General features: G+C 36.6%; 1 protein-coding gene across 1 annotated transcript in view; it reads left to right on the forward strand.

The window, feature by feature from the left end:
* LOC107548966 (phosphatidylinositol 4-kinase alpha) overlaps positions 1–3,529 on the forward strand; it is a 41,833-nt gene extending 38,304 nt beyond the window's left edge. Inside the window, exons 46-52 of the mRNA XM_016229846.1 lie at positions 268–372; positions 462–587; positions 896–1,016; positions 1,901–2,060; positions 2,524–2,613; positions 2,759–2,842; positions 2,931–3,529. Of these exons, the coding sequence (XP_016085332.1) occupies positions 268–372; positions 462–587; positions 896–1,016; positions 1,901–2,060; positions 2,524–2,613; positions 2,759–2,842; positions 2,931–2,982 (738 nt within the window). The 3' untranslated portion in view covers positions 2,983–3,529. The remainder of the gene's footprint in view (positions 1–267; positions 373–461; positions 588–895; positions 1,017–1,900; positions 2,061–2,523; positions 2,614–2,758; positions 2,843–2,930) is intronic.
* Positions 3,530–16,111: the final 12,582 nt, after the last annotated feature.

The raw sequence follows: 16,111 nt of genomic DNA on the forward strand, positions 1-16,111 counted from the left end.
ATATGATTAAATATAATTAAATAATAATTATATTGTTAATTTCAGCTGTTCCATTAGGTGTCGCCACCATATTTGCCGTTTGTTTTACATCGTATATTTAATTATATTATATTTTTTCAGTGTATCCATTACAGTAATGAGAATTTTATGGGAAATTCTCATATAAATTGTTATATATGGCTTAATTGTCATGAAACGGGGGATGCAATTTGACCTTGATGTGTTTTGAGTTAATATTAAACAGTCATTTTGTTTCTCTGGTATCAGGACATGCTTGCCCTTCAGATCATCGGTCTCTTCAAGAACATCTTCCAGCTGGTGGGTTTGGACCTGTTCGTGTTCCCGTACCGGGTGGTGGCCACTGCTCCTGGAGTGAGTGTCATTCCAGCTTCCTGTCAGACTTCCTGTTCCTGACCTGTTGAAGTTCTGCTTACCTGGATTTCCTGTTTGGTTCTTTTCAGTGTGGCGTGATTGAATGTATTCCGGACTGTAAGTCCCGCGATCAGCTCGGTCGGCAGACTGACTTTGGCATGTACGACTACTTCAGGAACCAGTACGGGGATGAGTCCACACTGGCCTTCCAGAAGGTGACAAACATTTGCTTCAGTAAATTTCATAGTTTAGATATACAGTGGGGCAAAAAAGTATTTAGTCAGCCACCAATTGTGCAAGTTCTCCCACTTAAAAAGATGAGAGAGGCCTGTAATTTTCATCATAGGTATACCTCAACTATGAGAGACAAAATGAGAAAAAAAAACCAGAAAATCACATTGTAGGATTTTTAAAGAATTAATTGGTTTGCACAGAAAGCTGACATTTGTATTGAATTGCTTCTGCAGCTCTGATCATTTATTTCTTATACGTCTTGTGGAATGTCTCTCTCTCTCTCTCAAAGGCTCGGTATAACTTCATCCGCAGTATGGCCGCATACAGTCTGCTGCTCTTCCTGTTACAAATCAAAGACCGACACAATGGTAACATCATGCTGGACAGCAAAGGCCACCTCATCCACATCGGTGAGTCAGGTTAAACCAAACTAGCTTAACTTAAAGATGCCACATTCTTTGGTAGCAATTTATATCCACTTATAATATCAGTCATGGTTTCTTGCATCATAATTTAGACAATTTTCCTCCCTTTTTTTTCTACCATTTTATTCAAACCGGCTGTTTTTGCTGTATGTAAATGATATGTAAAATGTTATTTTAAACATAAAATATATGTAAAATAAAAGCTAAATCAAAATATAAAACAAAAATAATAGAAATGATATGTTTATATTCTGTTTTGGGTTTTATTAATATTTTGAATTAGCTTTCATTTTTATACTTTTAGTTTTTATTTGAATTTTAGTTTATTTTTTTGTAATTTGTTATGTGCTTCTGCCTATTCGTGTTTTTTCTTTTTTTTAAATAATTTTTTTTTAGGTTTAATTTATTTTTATTTTAGTTTTAGTACAGTTTTAGCTTTTATTTATATCCAATTTGTCTTTTTTTTTTTGCTTTACCTTAAACTTATTTCAGTTAGTTGCCAAGGCAGCATTTCTAATTTTTGTTTAGTTTGTTTTTCATCTAATATTGATATTTTAAGGTAATGTCAGTAACCCTGATAACCACTACATATTCATGTTTTTTAATAGTATGTCTCTAGTACATCATACAAGTAACATTTTCACCGTACAACCCCTTAATTATCCCATTCTTGCAATAAAAACTCAAATTAAACTAAATTTTAAAAATGTATTAAATTAATTTTAAATTAACTTCAGACTTATAATTAACTGTCAATACACTTACATTTTTTTATATATATATTAAAATACATAAAAATTTTAAACACTTTTATAAAAGGATGAAATGACTGTTTCTCTTTGTGTTTTATGTGTTTTTGTGTCCTGTAGACTTCGGCTTCATGTTTGAGAGTTCTCCGGGGGGTAATCTGGGCTGGGAGCCCGACATCAAGCTGACCGACGAGATGGTGATGATCATGGGCGGCAAGATGGAGGCCACACCCTTTAAATGGTTCATGGAGATGTGTGTGCGCGGATACCTGGCTGTAAGGTGAGACGGCCGCTCTTCAATAATTCAGCATCCTCCGAGATGGATTAGTTCAGGCGTGAGGACACATGAGGGTGTCTGGGAAGGATTTGAGAGGATTTTGGCTGCCCTCTGTGGGCGGACTCTGTCCCCTGCAAACCACCCCAATATTTTACGATTGCAAAAGTATATAATTATAAAATCAAATTAGAACTAAAACTGAAACCATAAAACATTTCCGTTCCTTTAAATAACAGAAACCATTCATGGAAATAAAATAAAACAGAAAGAAAATCTTTTAATTTTTAATTTGTTTTCAACAGCTTGCCAAGGCAATAATTCTAAATATAAAAATAGAAACTGTAATAGCATCTTGTTGATACTATAATAACGCTGGTTTTCTATCCGTAGCTTGTTTAGAATTTAATTTGATATATTTGATGCCTGTTTTTGTGCTTTCTAAAACCCTTCTATGTGTGTGTCTCAGGCCGTACATGGATGCTGTCGTATCTCTGGTGACGTTAATGCTGGACACGGGGCTGCCGTGCTTCAGAGGACAGACTATCAAACTCCTGAAGTGCGTTACTAAATATTAAATCATAGTTTAATGCTCTAATCTGTCGTGACTTCCTCTGAAATACTGATTTTATTTCAGTAATTAATAAAAATGTTTTTAATAGTTTTAGTTGACGACATTAACCCTGCTGTATTGTGTTCGGCAGGCAAAGGTTCAACCCCAACATGAGTGAGAAGGAAGCCGCGGCCTTCATGATTAAAGTCATCGAGCGCTGCTTCCTCAGTAGCAGGTAACGGACATCACCTTGTCACATAATATTCAAAGAAAGTGTGTTATTGTGAACGTTTATGGTGAAACTCTGTGTTTCTCTGATACAGGAGCAAAACCTACGATATGCTGCAATACTACCAGAACCAGATCCCATACTGAGACCATTATCACTGAGACTGAGGTCATTATCAGTCTATTACAATCCTTTATGACGAGCACTTTATAGATCGGAATAAGTCACCTGCTCTGATTGGCCCTGATGGCGGCGTCCAGGCGTGTCACTTCCTGTCCGGCTGCCTCAGGGCCTCTCTAGTGATCCGCTGTAGTCCAAAAGCTGCATGTTTGTCCTCTGATCTCCCTTTAAGGCATCTGCCATGACCATTTGTGTGAATTTTGACATTCCATGCGTAGAAATACATCCTTTAACTCTACTTGAATCTCTGGGTTTAGTCGCGTCACCCAGGAAGCCATTTCTAAGACTACGGCACAGATTGCACTGTAGATTACGTGCCGTCAGCAAATGACCTGTGTTATGCAATACATCAGTGTTTGTATGTTGTATCTCGTCGTGTTCGGCACTGAATGGGTGAATCTCACGAAAGCGGTCAAGTATGATTTTTATAGTTTTGCAAGAAAGTTGTCTATTTTTAGGACTGTTAGATTTTTTGCATTGTGACAATTTCTTATTTTAAGCATAAATGTCACTACTTAGTATTTATACATCATGGTGGTATTTGTTGTACTGCCTTTAATTTGTTGATTTAAATAAAGAAAAAATACAGCATTTTATTTACTATAATCAAAAATGACTATTACAAAAAATGTACATAAGTCTAAATGCATTACAGTAAAACTGCTTGCTTGACTAGAATAATGCTAATAATACAAATAAAAATGATGGCAAATGCAACGTTCCTAAAAAATTTCACATTAATGTAATGCAAAATGTCACTAATTGATATTTATACATGTTGGTATAAAAATTCCAGCATTATTTTTATTGAAATACAATACTGTAATGAACAATACACAAAAATAGTACACCGTCTGAATACATTAGTAATTAGAATTGTGGGAAGATAGTTGCTTGGCAAGAATAATGCAAATAATACTAACAAAAAAAGAATGAAATATCTTAATGCTCCTCAAAATAGGTTTAATTTGTATTTATTTATTTTTTGGCATTGTGACACACACAGCACATTTTTAAACTATTTCACGTTAAGGTAATGCAAAATGTCACTAATTAATATTTTTACATCATGATGGTATTTGTTGTACTGCCTTTAATTTGTTTACTAAAATTAATAGTATAATACAACAACAAAAAATACTGTTACACTATGAATCCTGATTGAAAGTATGAGAATTACAATTAAAAAAATTTTGGCAATGTGCACATTGTGCATTTTAAACAGTTTCTCTATGTAATTAATATAATGCAACAACTATTAGTAATGAAAATGACAAAATAACATACACTGAGCATTACATGCATTACAGTAATGAGAATTTTGGGGGGAAACGTTTGCTTGGCAAGAATAATGCAAAGTATTTGAATGCTGCTGAAAATAGGCTTTATTTTCTTTATGTAAAAGATGGTTTTGATTTTTGTGGTGAATTGTGAGCGGGATGTGTTTTCGTGAGATTCACTCAGATGTCGTTTTTTTGTTTTGCTCCTAACAGGGATCTTCAACCCAAAAAGACGATGTAGTTTACTGACTTAACGGAATATCTGGTGTCATTCTGCATGTGTTTTTAAAAACACTGAAGCTGTAATTTCATAGTGGACTCAAAATAGGGGCTTGCGAGTATTATCTTCATTAGACAGATTTGCTGTATAGTTGCTGTTCTTCATATGCTGTCATAGTTTCGCAGATTTTTTCTCATAACCAGTGAATAGATTCAAATGATCTCTGCACATTAGAGACAAAAGCTTTAGTCTTATGAATAATTTTCCTTTAATGTTACTCAAAGATAAGAGATTATTATAGAAGCTATAGTTCATTTGTGTGTATATGTGTGCGTCGGATATTTGTGACAATATGGCAGAAAATTCTTCATTTCTGTGTATGTAGAAGTTTGATCCGTGTTTTAATTGGTTTGCATCACCATTGACAATCAAGTCGCTTGTTGAATTGTGTTGTGTGAAAAACACGTCATTGTGTGCTGGGAACGTTTCTTAACCTCATGACAAGCCGTCACCTATGATATACACCGTTTGTCCGCATTTGCACTTTTAACATTTCATTTCTGTCCGTGTAATCAATCAAATGTATTTGTGAACAGAAATGGACCTGAAATCATCTATTAAAATGTAAACACTGGGACTAAACTGTGCTGCTTCTAGTCTTTGACGCCATCTGTTTGAGCGGTCCGTCAGTAATCTACGATGATTGCGTTCCATTATTCATCGTAGAACCCGATCCTGTGTGTGTTTTACCTAGAGGACGCTTTAGATGCTCTATTAATATTTAATAGCTTGATGTAGCCAGCGGCAGCAGATCTGCCGAATTAATGCTCGAGTGGGAGCTCATCACGTTTTAAACACTTTTACAGACTCCTCATGAAACAGATCTAAAATCTCATTGGATGAGCCTCGTTTGAACACTGTAAAATAAAGCAAGTCTGTGTGTTACAGTTTACAGGGAGTAAAAGACGTTCTTATGCATTATGCAAAACAGATTAGCAATATGATTTTTTTTTTTAAACACGATAAACTTCCACCAAGAGCTTCAAACTAGGCTTTAGAGTCAAAATCAGTTTTATAATGGCCAGTTGCACATCAGTTTAATTTTACATTGATGCACCGCTGTGTTCATTGAGTTTTGAATATTTTTTCTTTATTGTTATATTAATTATAGAAAGCATTACAGTTGTCTATAGATAGGCCAATGAGCTAAATTACATGGATGGAACGGTTCACATAATAAATGGTTTAATTAATGAACATTTGTAGTTTTTATAATACACTGCAGTGTCATTTTAGTATCAGTAATATACTATGGTTTTTGTCAATACTTTTTTTTTTTGACACTGTAAAGCTGATTTGACACAATCAGTATTGTATGAAGCGCTATGCAAATAAAAGTGACTTGACTTATAAATTGGTTTTCATTTTCATATTAGTAAATATGAGTATTTTTTTAATTAGTTAAAAGTAGTTTTTTTTATATGTAAATAAAATTTTATTATCAATATCAAGTTTTCTTTTCAAGGTTCAATTTGTTTAGTTTTATTTTTTTTTAAGACTTCGACTAACAAATGGTATGGTTTTAGTTTTAGTTCACAATAAATCTGGCAACCGCATTAAACCAATGAATGTTGTGCAGTACAGTGATTTTTTATTTTTTAAACCATGGTTAAAATGTAAAGACAATCCACATTGCGTAAGAACCCAATAACATCCATTTACCATGGTAAAATCACTGGCTCCCAAGGTGTATTACCTATAGATATACAATATATAGATATAGTGTTATTAACAGATAGTATAGTAATACAATGGTGCTGTTTTTTTTTTTATCTTATCAATGTAAATGTACTATATATACAGTGTAAATTATATATATAAATGGTATATGATATATAAAATTCTAGAATTAATTTGTTGAGCTGAATTCTTTAAAGTGCCATGTGTTGTTCCTCCAGAGCACATTGATACTCTGGCAGTGTTTTGGAAGTTCAGAGAGAGGTCTGAGCTCAGACTGGTTTGTAAGAGAGCTGTAGCACAAGAGCTCCTCACTGTCTCCAGGAATTCCTCTTCCACATCCATACATTAGTCAGAATACCGGATCACCATGGCAACGGTTCCCTGAGCTCTGCGGGTGGGGGAGGTGGAGGGTGGGATTGGGCTGCAATAAAAAGGTGTTGCCACTGACTTCTCAAACATGCCCATTTATTCTCCACAGGGCAATTTCAGAAAGCACAGTTCAGCCCCTCCCTGCTGCCCGTGATTCGGCCGGAGGCGCTTCGGGTGGAGGGGGGTCTGTTGCATAAAGAATGCGACTGAATGCGTTTCATTGCAGGTTTGGCGCAGAGACCACAGAGGATTCATGACGCCGCACCTGCAACCGCATTACCTACAGCAGCAACACTGAGCATTAGACCGGGTTCAGCTTGGACTCCGGTTCTGTTGCATAAAGAATGCGACTGAATGCGTTTCATTGCAGGTTTGGCGCAGAGACCACAGAGGATTCATGAGCGCCGCACCTGCAACCGCATTACCTACAGCAGCAACACTGAGCATTAGACCGGGTTCAGCTTGGACTCCGGAGGACAGTTCCTGATTAAAAATGTTGTACCTAGAGGCCAGACTTCACTGGAGCAGGTACAGACACTGCATTTTAAACACTGCAGTCAAGTCACCTTTATTTATATAGCGCTTTATACAATACAGAGTGTGTCAAAGCAGCTTTGCAGTGTTTAACAGAAAAAACGTGTGCTGATAATGCAAGAGGACAATAGAAAACAGTCAGTTTATCAGTTAAAGTCAGTTCATTGTTGATTCAGTGATCAAATCGTCCAGCTCAGTTCAGTTCTCTTCCAATAGTGTCTGTACAGTCAAGTCAACAATGTTGCCAGAAATTAAGCATCCCCAACTAAGCAAGCCACAGGCGACAGTGGCAAGGAACCAAAACTTCATCGGTGACAGAAATGGAGAGAAAAAAAAACCTTTGGAGAAACCAGGCTCAGTCAGGGGCCAGAGTGACAGAGTGTGTCTGCCTCCTGAACAACGCTAGGTAGATTGTTCCAGAGTTTGGGCACTAAATAAAGCCAAAGGCGACAGTGGCAAGGAACCAAAACTTCATCGGTGACAGAAATGGAGAGAAAAAAAAACCTTTGGAGAAACCAGGCTCAGTCAGGGGCCAGAGTGACAGAGTGTGTCTGCCTCCTGAACAACGCTAGGTAGATTGTTCCAGAGTTTGGGCACTAAATAGGAAAAGGATCTGCCATCTGCAGTTGATTTTGATATTCTAGGTATTATCAAATGGCCAGAGTTTTGAGATCGCAGCGCACGTGAAGGACTATAATGCGATATGAGCTCGCTCGAGTACTGAGGAGCTAAACCGTTCAGAGCTTTATAAGTAATTAGCAAGATTTTAAAATGTATTTGTTGTTCAATAGGGAGCCAGTGCAGTGTTGACAGAACCGGGCTAATATGGTCATACTTCCTGGTTCTTGTAAGAACTCTAGCTGCTGCATTTTGGACAAGTTGGATTTTGTTTATTAAGCATGCAGAGCAACCACCCAATAAAGCATTACAATAATCTAACCTTGAGGTCATGAACGCATGAATTAACGTTTCTGCATTTGACATTGGTCGTAATTTAGATATGTTTTTAAGATGGAAAAATGCGGTTTTACAAATGCTAGAAACATGACTTTCAAAGGAAAGACTGCTATCAAATAGCACACCCAGATTCCTAAATGATGATGAAGAATTATCAGCACAGCCATCAAGTGCTAGATAGTGTTCTAGATTACATGCAGACGATTTTTCAGAATGTTTTTTCAGAACTTAACAGTAGGAAAATACTAATCATCCAGTTTTTTATATCAGCTATGCATTCTGTTAGTTTTGCGAATTGGTATATTTCGTCGGGCCGTGAGGAAATATAGAGCTGAGTATCATCAGCATAACAGTGAAAGCTAACACCATGTTTCCTGATGATTAGCACGTAAAGCATGAAAAGCAATGGTAGTAGTACTGAGCCTTGTGGTACTCCATACTGCACTTGTGAATATGATACTTCTTCTTTCACTGCTACGCATTGATGACGGTCAGAAAAATATGATTTGAACCATGCCAATGCAATTCCACAAATGCCAACATAATTTTCTAGTCTATTCAAAAGTATATTGTGGTCGATAGTGACGAACGCAGCACTAAGATCCAGTAGCACTAATAAAGAAATACAACCATGATCAGATGGTAAGAACAGGTCATTTGTAACTCTGATGAGAGCAGACCTTTTCTAGTATCTTTGACAGAAAAGGGAGATTTGAGTTTGGTCTGTAATTAACTAATTCTCCAGAATCAAGTTGTGTTTTTTTAATAAGAGGCTTAATAACAGCCAGTTTTTTAAAGGTTTTTGGGACATATCCTAACGACATCCTAATGATCAATGACTTCTGGAAGCACCTCTTTTAGTAGCTTAGATGGTATAGGACCTAACATACTGTACATGTTGTTGGTTTAGATGATTTAACAAGTTGATACAATTATTTTGTTACACCATCAAGTTTTTCTGAGCTATTGGATATGCTGAGGAATTGAGACCAATCAGGAAGATTATTAACAAAGCAGTCTTTTATTGTAGAAGTGATGGTTCTACCATATTTGTAACAAGGAGTTGAATGTGCACCTTTAGCTATATGGAGTATACACAAGACTAGATAATGATCCCAGATATCGTCACTCTGCTGCAGAATTTAAGTGTCATTGACATTTGACATTGACAATTCCATGTGATAGTATTAAATCTAAAGTATGATTATGACAATGAGTAGGTCCTGACACATGTTGTCTAACCCCAATAGAGTTCAGAATGTCTATGAATGCTGATCCCAATGCATTTTTTTCATTATCTACATGGATATTAAAATCACCAACAATTAAGACTTTATCTGCAGCCAGCACTAACTCAAATAGAAAATCAGCAAATTCTTGGATAAAGTCTATGTGCCCTGGTGGCCTGTATACAGTAGCCAGTACAAACATTACAAAGGATTTAACATTAACACTTATTACACTTGATAATGTTATAGAAAGCACCATTACCTCAAATGAATTTAAATTGGAACCAGACCTCTGAGAAATACTGTAAATATTGCTATTAATTGTAGCAACACATCCCCCTTTACCTTTTGGACGCAGCTCATGTTTATAACAGTAATCTTGGGAGGTAGACTCGTTTAAAATAATGTAATCATCTGGTTTTAGCCAGGTTTCTGTCAAACAGAGCACATCTAAGTTATGATCTGTAATCATATAATTTAAGCACTTTTGAAGAAAGGGATCTAATATTCATTAAGCCAAGCTTTATCATTTGTTTTTCTGTATTATATGTTTTTTTATTTGTTGAACATCAATTAAATTGTTACTCTTAAATTGGTTAGGACGTTTTTTGTATTTGCTAGTTCGGGGAACAGACACAGTCCCTATAGTATGATATCTAGGTGAAAGAGTCTCTATGTGCTGAGAATTAACTGATATCTGTGACGTGAGGCAGCTAGCAGACGGTTGGTTTAGTCTGTCTGCTTCCTGACCTGGGCCCCAGTTAGTCAAGAACAAACAACAGGTCAGGTCTCTTTTCAACAGGTCAGGTCTGCCCCAAAAACTTGTCCTATTGTCTATTAAACCTATGTTATTCTGTGGGCACCACTTAGACATCCAGCCATTGAGTGACAACAGTCTGCCGTTGTCACTAAAACATGGTGGCTAATGCTAAACGTGGCTGGTGTCTCTATTTTCACGTTCCATACAATAGAATCGCCATTAACTGGGCCTGTTTCAACAGGTTTCTCAGTGGGTGCATCACTGAGTGGGGAGAACCGGTTTAATGTTTTGATCAAAACGGAAGAGCGGTGTTTTGTACCACGTCTATGCCGCCTTTCAGTCACCCTGCTGCGGGGGCTCTGCAACCGGAACCGAACAATGTACGGGACTCGCTAAGCTAGGCGCATCCAAAGCATAGACTGTATAAAACAATGGACGTAGTGTCCGTGACGTCACCCATAGGTTTCTGCAGAGCATTTTTGAAGCCCAAAGTGGATGCCATCTTGGCAGCGTGTCACTGCACGTCACTCCTGGATAATCGAAAATGGGCAAAGAGGCGGGACATGGGTGGAGCTGAGGTGCCTGGTTGCTGAAACCACGCCTACCTAGCTTGACGTGATCAAGTCAGAGATTTTCTTACTATAGGGAGATGAGAGGGTCTGTATTACTTACTATTGGAAAACGCGTAATGGTCAACTTGGATCACGTGATTGGTTATTAAGGCACACATTACAGCCTTGAATTACAAGACATCATTGAATTACTGTCAGAGTTGTGTGACACTCAGTCGCCGTTTACGGATACCATAGGAATGAATGAGAAATGTCGTAAGCTAAATCCCACCTGTCGTAAAAAGTCAGTGACTTCTCTTATAAAACAGCATTTTTTTCGGTGTAAACTCTAAAAATAGTTTAATCCAAAAGTATTGCTTAGTGTAAAACATGTTGGAGATTAGCTGATAGGCTGTCGGATTCATTAAATGATAAGCCGTTTCCTCTAAAAAACTGTTTATTCAGCGCAGTGAAGCCTCTCCTCCATAGACATCCATAAAAAAAAAAACATCCTTTCCCACATACTGCCAAAGCGGAAGCGTTAGCCGTTACGCTTTTTTGGTTAAAGGTTACAGGCTTGCCTTCTAGTGTCTTTGATCAAGTTAGCTCAGGCTAAGGAGCTAATGCTATATGCTACTGTTTTAGCCAGCAGCCATATCACCCTGCAGCCCAAGACTGGTTGCCCACTGAAGCTAAGCAGGGTTGAGCCTGGTCAGTACCTGGATGGAAGACCTCCTGGGAAAACTAGGTTGCTGCTGGAGGAGGTGTTAGTGAGGCCAGCAGGGAGTGCTCACCCTGTGGTCTGTGTGGGTCCTAACACCCCAGTGTAGTGACGGGGACACTATACTGACAAAAAGCACCGTCCTTCGGATGAGATGTTAAACCAAGGTCCTGACTCTCTGTGGTCATTAAAAATCCCAGGATGTCCTTCATAAAAGAATAGGGATGTAACAAAATGTGCCCATTGGCCGCTGACCATCATGGCCTCCTAACCATCCCCATTTCTGCTGATTGGCTTCTTCACTCTGTCTCCTCTCCACCAATAAGCTGGTGGGTGTTCTGGCGCACTATGGCTGCCGTCGGGATTGAGTTCCTTTTGGAGCAAGTCTCTAGCAGCCAATCGATGAATTGCAGTTTAAGTCACTTTCGTGATGGATTCAAGAGAGAGATTGTAAGGTTACCGCTTGATCCAAAGCCATATCTAAGGCCCTCGCATTCTTACTATCCTCAATTAACGTTTGGATGCATGTCTCTGGTTCTGAAATTTCCCTGCATTTATCACATGTGAATCCCTCGCTGCTGACAGAGAAAGCTACACTAAACATGTGGCAAGCAGTGCAGTGGAGAAGAAGCCATTATTCACCGTGATTGTTGAATGATTCCGACTTACCACAGTTGTTTGATGAACTCATGAAAAACGGAGTGAGAGATCAAAGAAACGGTAGGTGCGAATGACATGCTAACAGGCTAACGGAATGCTAACGCGCTGCGCTAGCGGTTTAGATAAAAAAGCAAATGATATCAAATTAGTTTGATAGATAATATCAGAAATATGGTAAGAGTTAAGTTATATTTTAGCAGTTTAAACAACAGAGAGTGATAGTAAGATATAGATTCCAACAAAAAGACGGAGCTAGAGTCGCAAACCACATGGCGGACCGGATCCGGAAATAATGTCTTTCCACCAACCAACCAAGCAGGAGCTTCACATAAACATGCTGGAACGTGATGGTTCTGGTTCTGATTTAGAACCATTAATGGTTCTGTTAAAGATTATTTTAGTCATTTTGAGGAAGTAAACAGTAACACTTTACAATAAGGCTCAGTTATGTTAATGTATTAACTAACATGAAGAAACAATGAACAATACATTTATTACAGTATTTATTCATCTTTGTTAATGTTAGTTAATGAAAATACAGTCGTTCATTGTTTATGTTAGTTCACAGTGCATTAACTAATGTTAACAAGCACAACTTTTGATTTTAATAATGCATTGGTAAATGTTGAAATTAACTAACTAAGATTAATAAATGCTGTAGAAGTGTTGTTCATTCTTAGTTCATGTTAACTAAAGTAGTTAACTAATGTTAACTAATTAACCTTATTGTAAAGCGTTACCGAATAAACAAAATTAATGTTTTTGAAAGAAGCCTCTTCTGCTCACCAAGGCTGCATTTATTTAATGAAATATAGAGTAAAACAGCAATATTGTGGAATATTATTACCAAAATATTATTTAAAATATCTATTTGAATATATTTTAAAATTTAATTTATTTAATTGATGCTAAGATGAATTTTCAGCATCATTCCTCCAGTCTTCAGTGTCACATGATCTTCAGAAATCATTCTAATATGCCGATTTGCTGCTCAAGAAACATTAATTTTTTATTATTATTATCAATGTTGAAAACAGTTGTGCGGTTTCATATTTTTGTGGCAACCATGATACATTTTTTCTGGATTTTGTGATGAATAGAGGGTTCAAAAGAACAACATTTATTTGAAAAAGAAACATTTTGTAATATTATAAATGTGTTAACTGTCACTTTTGATCAATGTAATGCATCCTTGCGGAATAAAAAAAAAATCATTCCAACCCCAAACTCACCAGTTTCCATGAAAATATTTGGCAGCACAACTGTTTTCAGCATTGATAATAATCAGAAATGTTTCTTGAGCAGCAAATCAACATATTAGCATATTAGAATGATTTCTGAAAGATCATGGGACACTGAGGACATAAATAACGGCTTTAATTAGAAAATCTGATCAAAATATACATTTCAGGGCCTGCAACAAATACTTTTGCCCTGTAAGTTTCACCCACCAGTGGGAGGAGTGGCAAAAATGTGATTTTTGTACCAAACCCAAACGCACGAGTAAGAACAGCAGCAGCTCCAGCGGGCAGGTTTAGACATGAGAGAGTGTGAGATCACAGTGAGGGGGTTTAACTCAGAACAGCTCTACTAGACCAGACCCACCCACCCCGAGAGAGAGAGAGAGAGATGGGACAGGATCGGGGGGTAGAATGGAGAGGAGAGGGCCGTGTGTGTGAAAGTGTGTAGGAGAGGCTAAGAAAAACATTCCGACCTGGCAGCAATATCACGAGAGGGCGAGAGAGAGAGAGAGAGAGAGTTGGAGGAGGGTGAGGTAATCTATGAGTGTGTGGTTGGATTACATTCCTTGCCTTGTCCTCTCATGCAGTGGGTTGTGGGACCAGAGAGAGAGAGAGAGAGGCCTCGCATTCTTACTATCCTCAATTAAAGTTTGGATGCATGTCTCTGGTTCTGAAATTTCCCTGCATTTATCACATGTGAATCCCTCGCTGCTGACAGAGAAAGCTACACTAAACATGTGGCAAGCAGTGCAGTGGAGAAGAAGCCATTATTCACCGTGATTGTTGAATGATTCCGACTTACCACAGTTGTTTGATGAACTCATGAAAAACGGAGTGAGAGATCAAAGAAACGGTAGGTGCGAATGACATGCTAACAGGCTAACGGAATGCTAACGCGCTGCGCTAGCGGTTTAGATAAAAAAGCAAACGATATCAAATTAGTTTGATAGATAATATCAGAAATATGGTAAGAGTTAAGTTATATTTTAGCAGTTTAAACAACAGAGAGTGATAGTAAGATATAGATTCCAACAAAAAGATGGAGCTAGAGTCGCAAACCACATGGCGGACCGGATCCGGAAATAATGTCTTTCCACCAACCAACCAAGCAGGAGCTTCACATAAACATGCTGGAACGTGATGGTTCTGGTTCTGATTTAGAACCATTAATGGTTCTGTTAAAGATTATTTTAGTCATTTTGAGGAAGTAAACAGTAACACTTTACAATAAGGCTCAGTTATGTTAATGTATTAACTAACATGAAGAAACAATGAACAATACATTTATTACAGTATTTATTCATCTTTGTTAATGTTAGTTAATGAAAATACAGTCGTTCATTGTTTATGTTAGTTCACAGTGCATTAACTAATGTTAACAAGCACAACTTTTGATTTTAATAATGCATTGGTAAATGTTGAAATTAACTAACTAAGATTAATAAATGCTGTAGAAGTGTTGTTCATTCTTAGTTCATGTTAACTAAAGTAGTTAACTAATGTTAACTAATTAACCTTATTGTAAAGCGTTACCGAATAAACAAAATTAATGTTTTTGAAAGAAGCCTCTTCTGCTCACCAAGGCTGCATTTATTTAATGAAATATAGAGTAAAACAGCAATATTGTGGAATATTATTACCAAAATATTATTTAAAATATCTATTTGAATATATTTTAAAATTTAATTTATTTAATTGATGCTAAGATGAATTTTCAGCATCATTACTCCAGTCTTCGGTGTCACATGATCCTTCAGAAATCATTCTAATATGCCGATTTGCTGCTCAAGAAACATTCATTTTTTATTATTATTATCAATGTTGAAAACAGTTGTGCGGTTTCATATTTTTGTGGCAACCATGATACATTTTTTCTGGATTTTGTGATGAATAGAGGGTTCAAAAGAACAACATTTATTTGAAAAAGAAACATTTTGTAATGTTAGTTAATGAAAATACAGTCGTTCATTGTTTATGTTAGTTCACAGTGCATTAACTAATCTTAACAAGCACAACTTTTGATTTTAATAATGCATTGGTAAATGTTGAAATTAACTAACTAAGATTAATAAATGCTGTAGAAGTGTTGTTCATTCTTAGTTCATGTTAACTAAAGTAGTTAACTAATGTTAACTAATTAACCTTATTGTAAAGCGTTACCGAATAAACAAAATTAATGTTTTTGAAAGAAGCCTCTTCTGCTCACCAAGGCTGCATTTATTTAATGAAATATAGAGTAAAACAGCAATATTGTGGAATATTATTACCAAAATATTATTTAAAATATCTATTTGAATATATTTTAAAATTTAATTTATTTAATTGATGCTAAGATGAATTTTCAGCATCATTCCTCCAGTCTTCAGTGTCACATGATCTTCAGAAATCATTCTAATATGCCGATTTGCTGCTCAAGAAACATTAATTTTTTATTATTATTATCAATGTTGAAAACAGTTGTGCGGTTTCATATTTTTGTGGCAACCATGATACATTTTTTCTGGATTTTGTGATGAATAGAGGGTTCAAAAGAACAACATTTATTTGAAAAAGAAACATTTTGTAATATTATAAATGTGTTAACTGTCACTTTTGATCAATGTAATGCATCCTTGCGGAATAAAATAAAATAAAAAAATTAATTAAAATTAAAAAAAAAGGAAGGTAGCCAGTGCAAATTGATGAACAGAGGTGTGACATGCATTCTTTGCGGCTCGTTAAAGACTAATCTTGCAGCCGCATTCTGAATTAGTTGTAGAGATTTGATAGAACTGGCTGGAAGACCTGCCAAGACAGCATTGCAATAGTCCAGCCTGGACAGAACAAGAGCTTG

Source organism: Sinocyclocheilus grahami, unplaced genomic scaffold (genome assembly GCF_001515645.1).
Source record: "Sinocyclocheilus grahami isolate Dianchi unplaced genomic scaffold, SAMN03320097.WGS_v1.1 scaffold359.1, whole genome shotgun sequence".
NCBI classification, from domain to species: domain Eukaryota; kingdom Metazoa; phylum Chordata; class Actinopteri; order Cypriniformes; family Cyprinidae; genus Sinocyclocheilus; species Sinocyclocheilus grahami.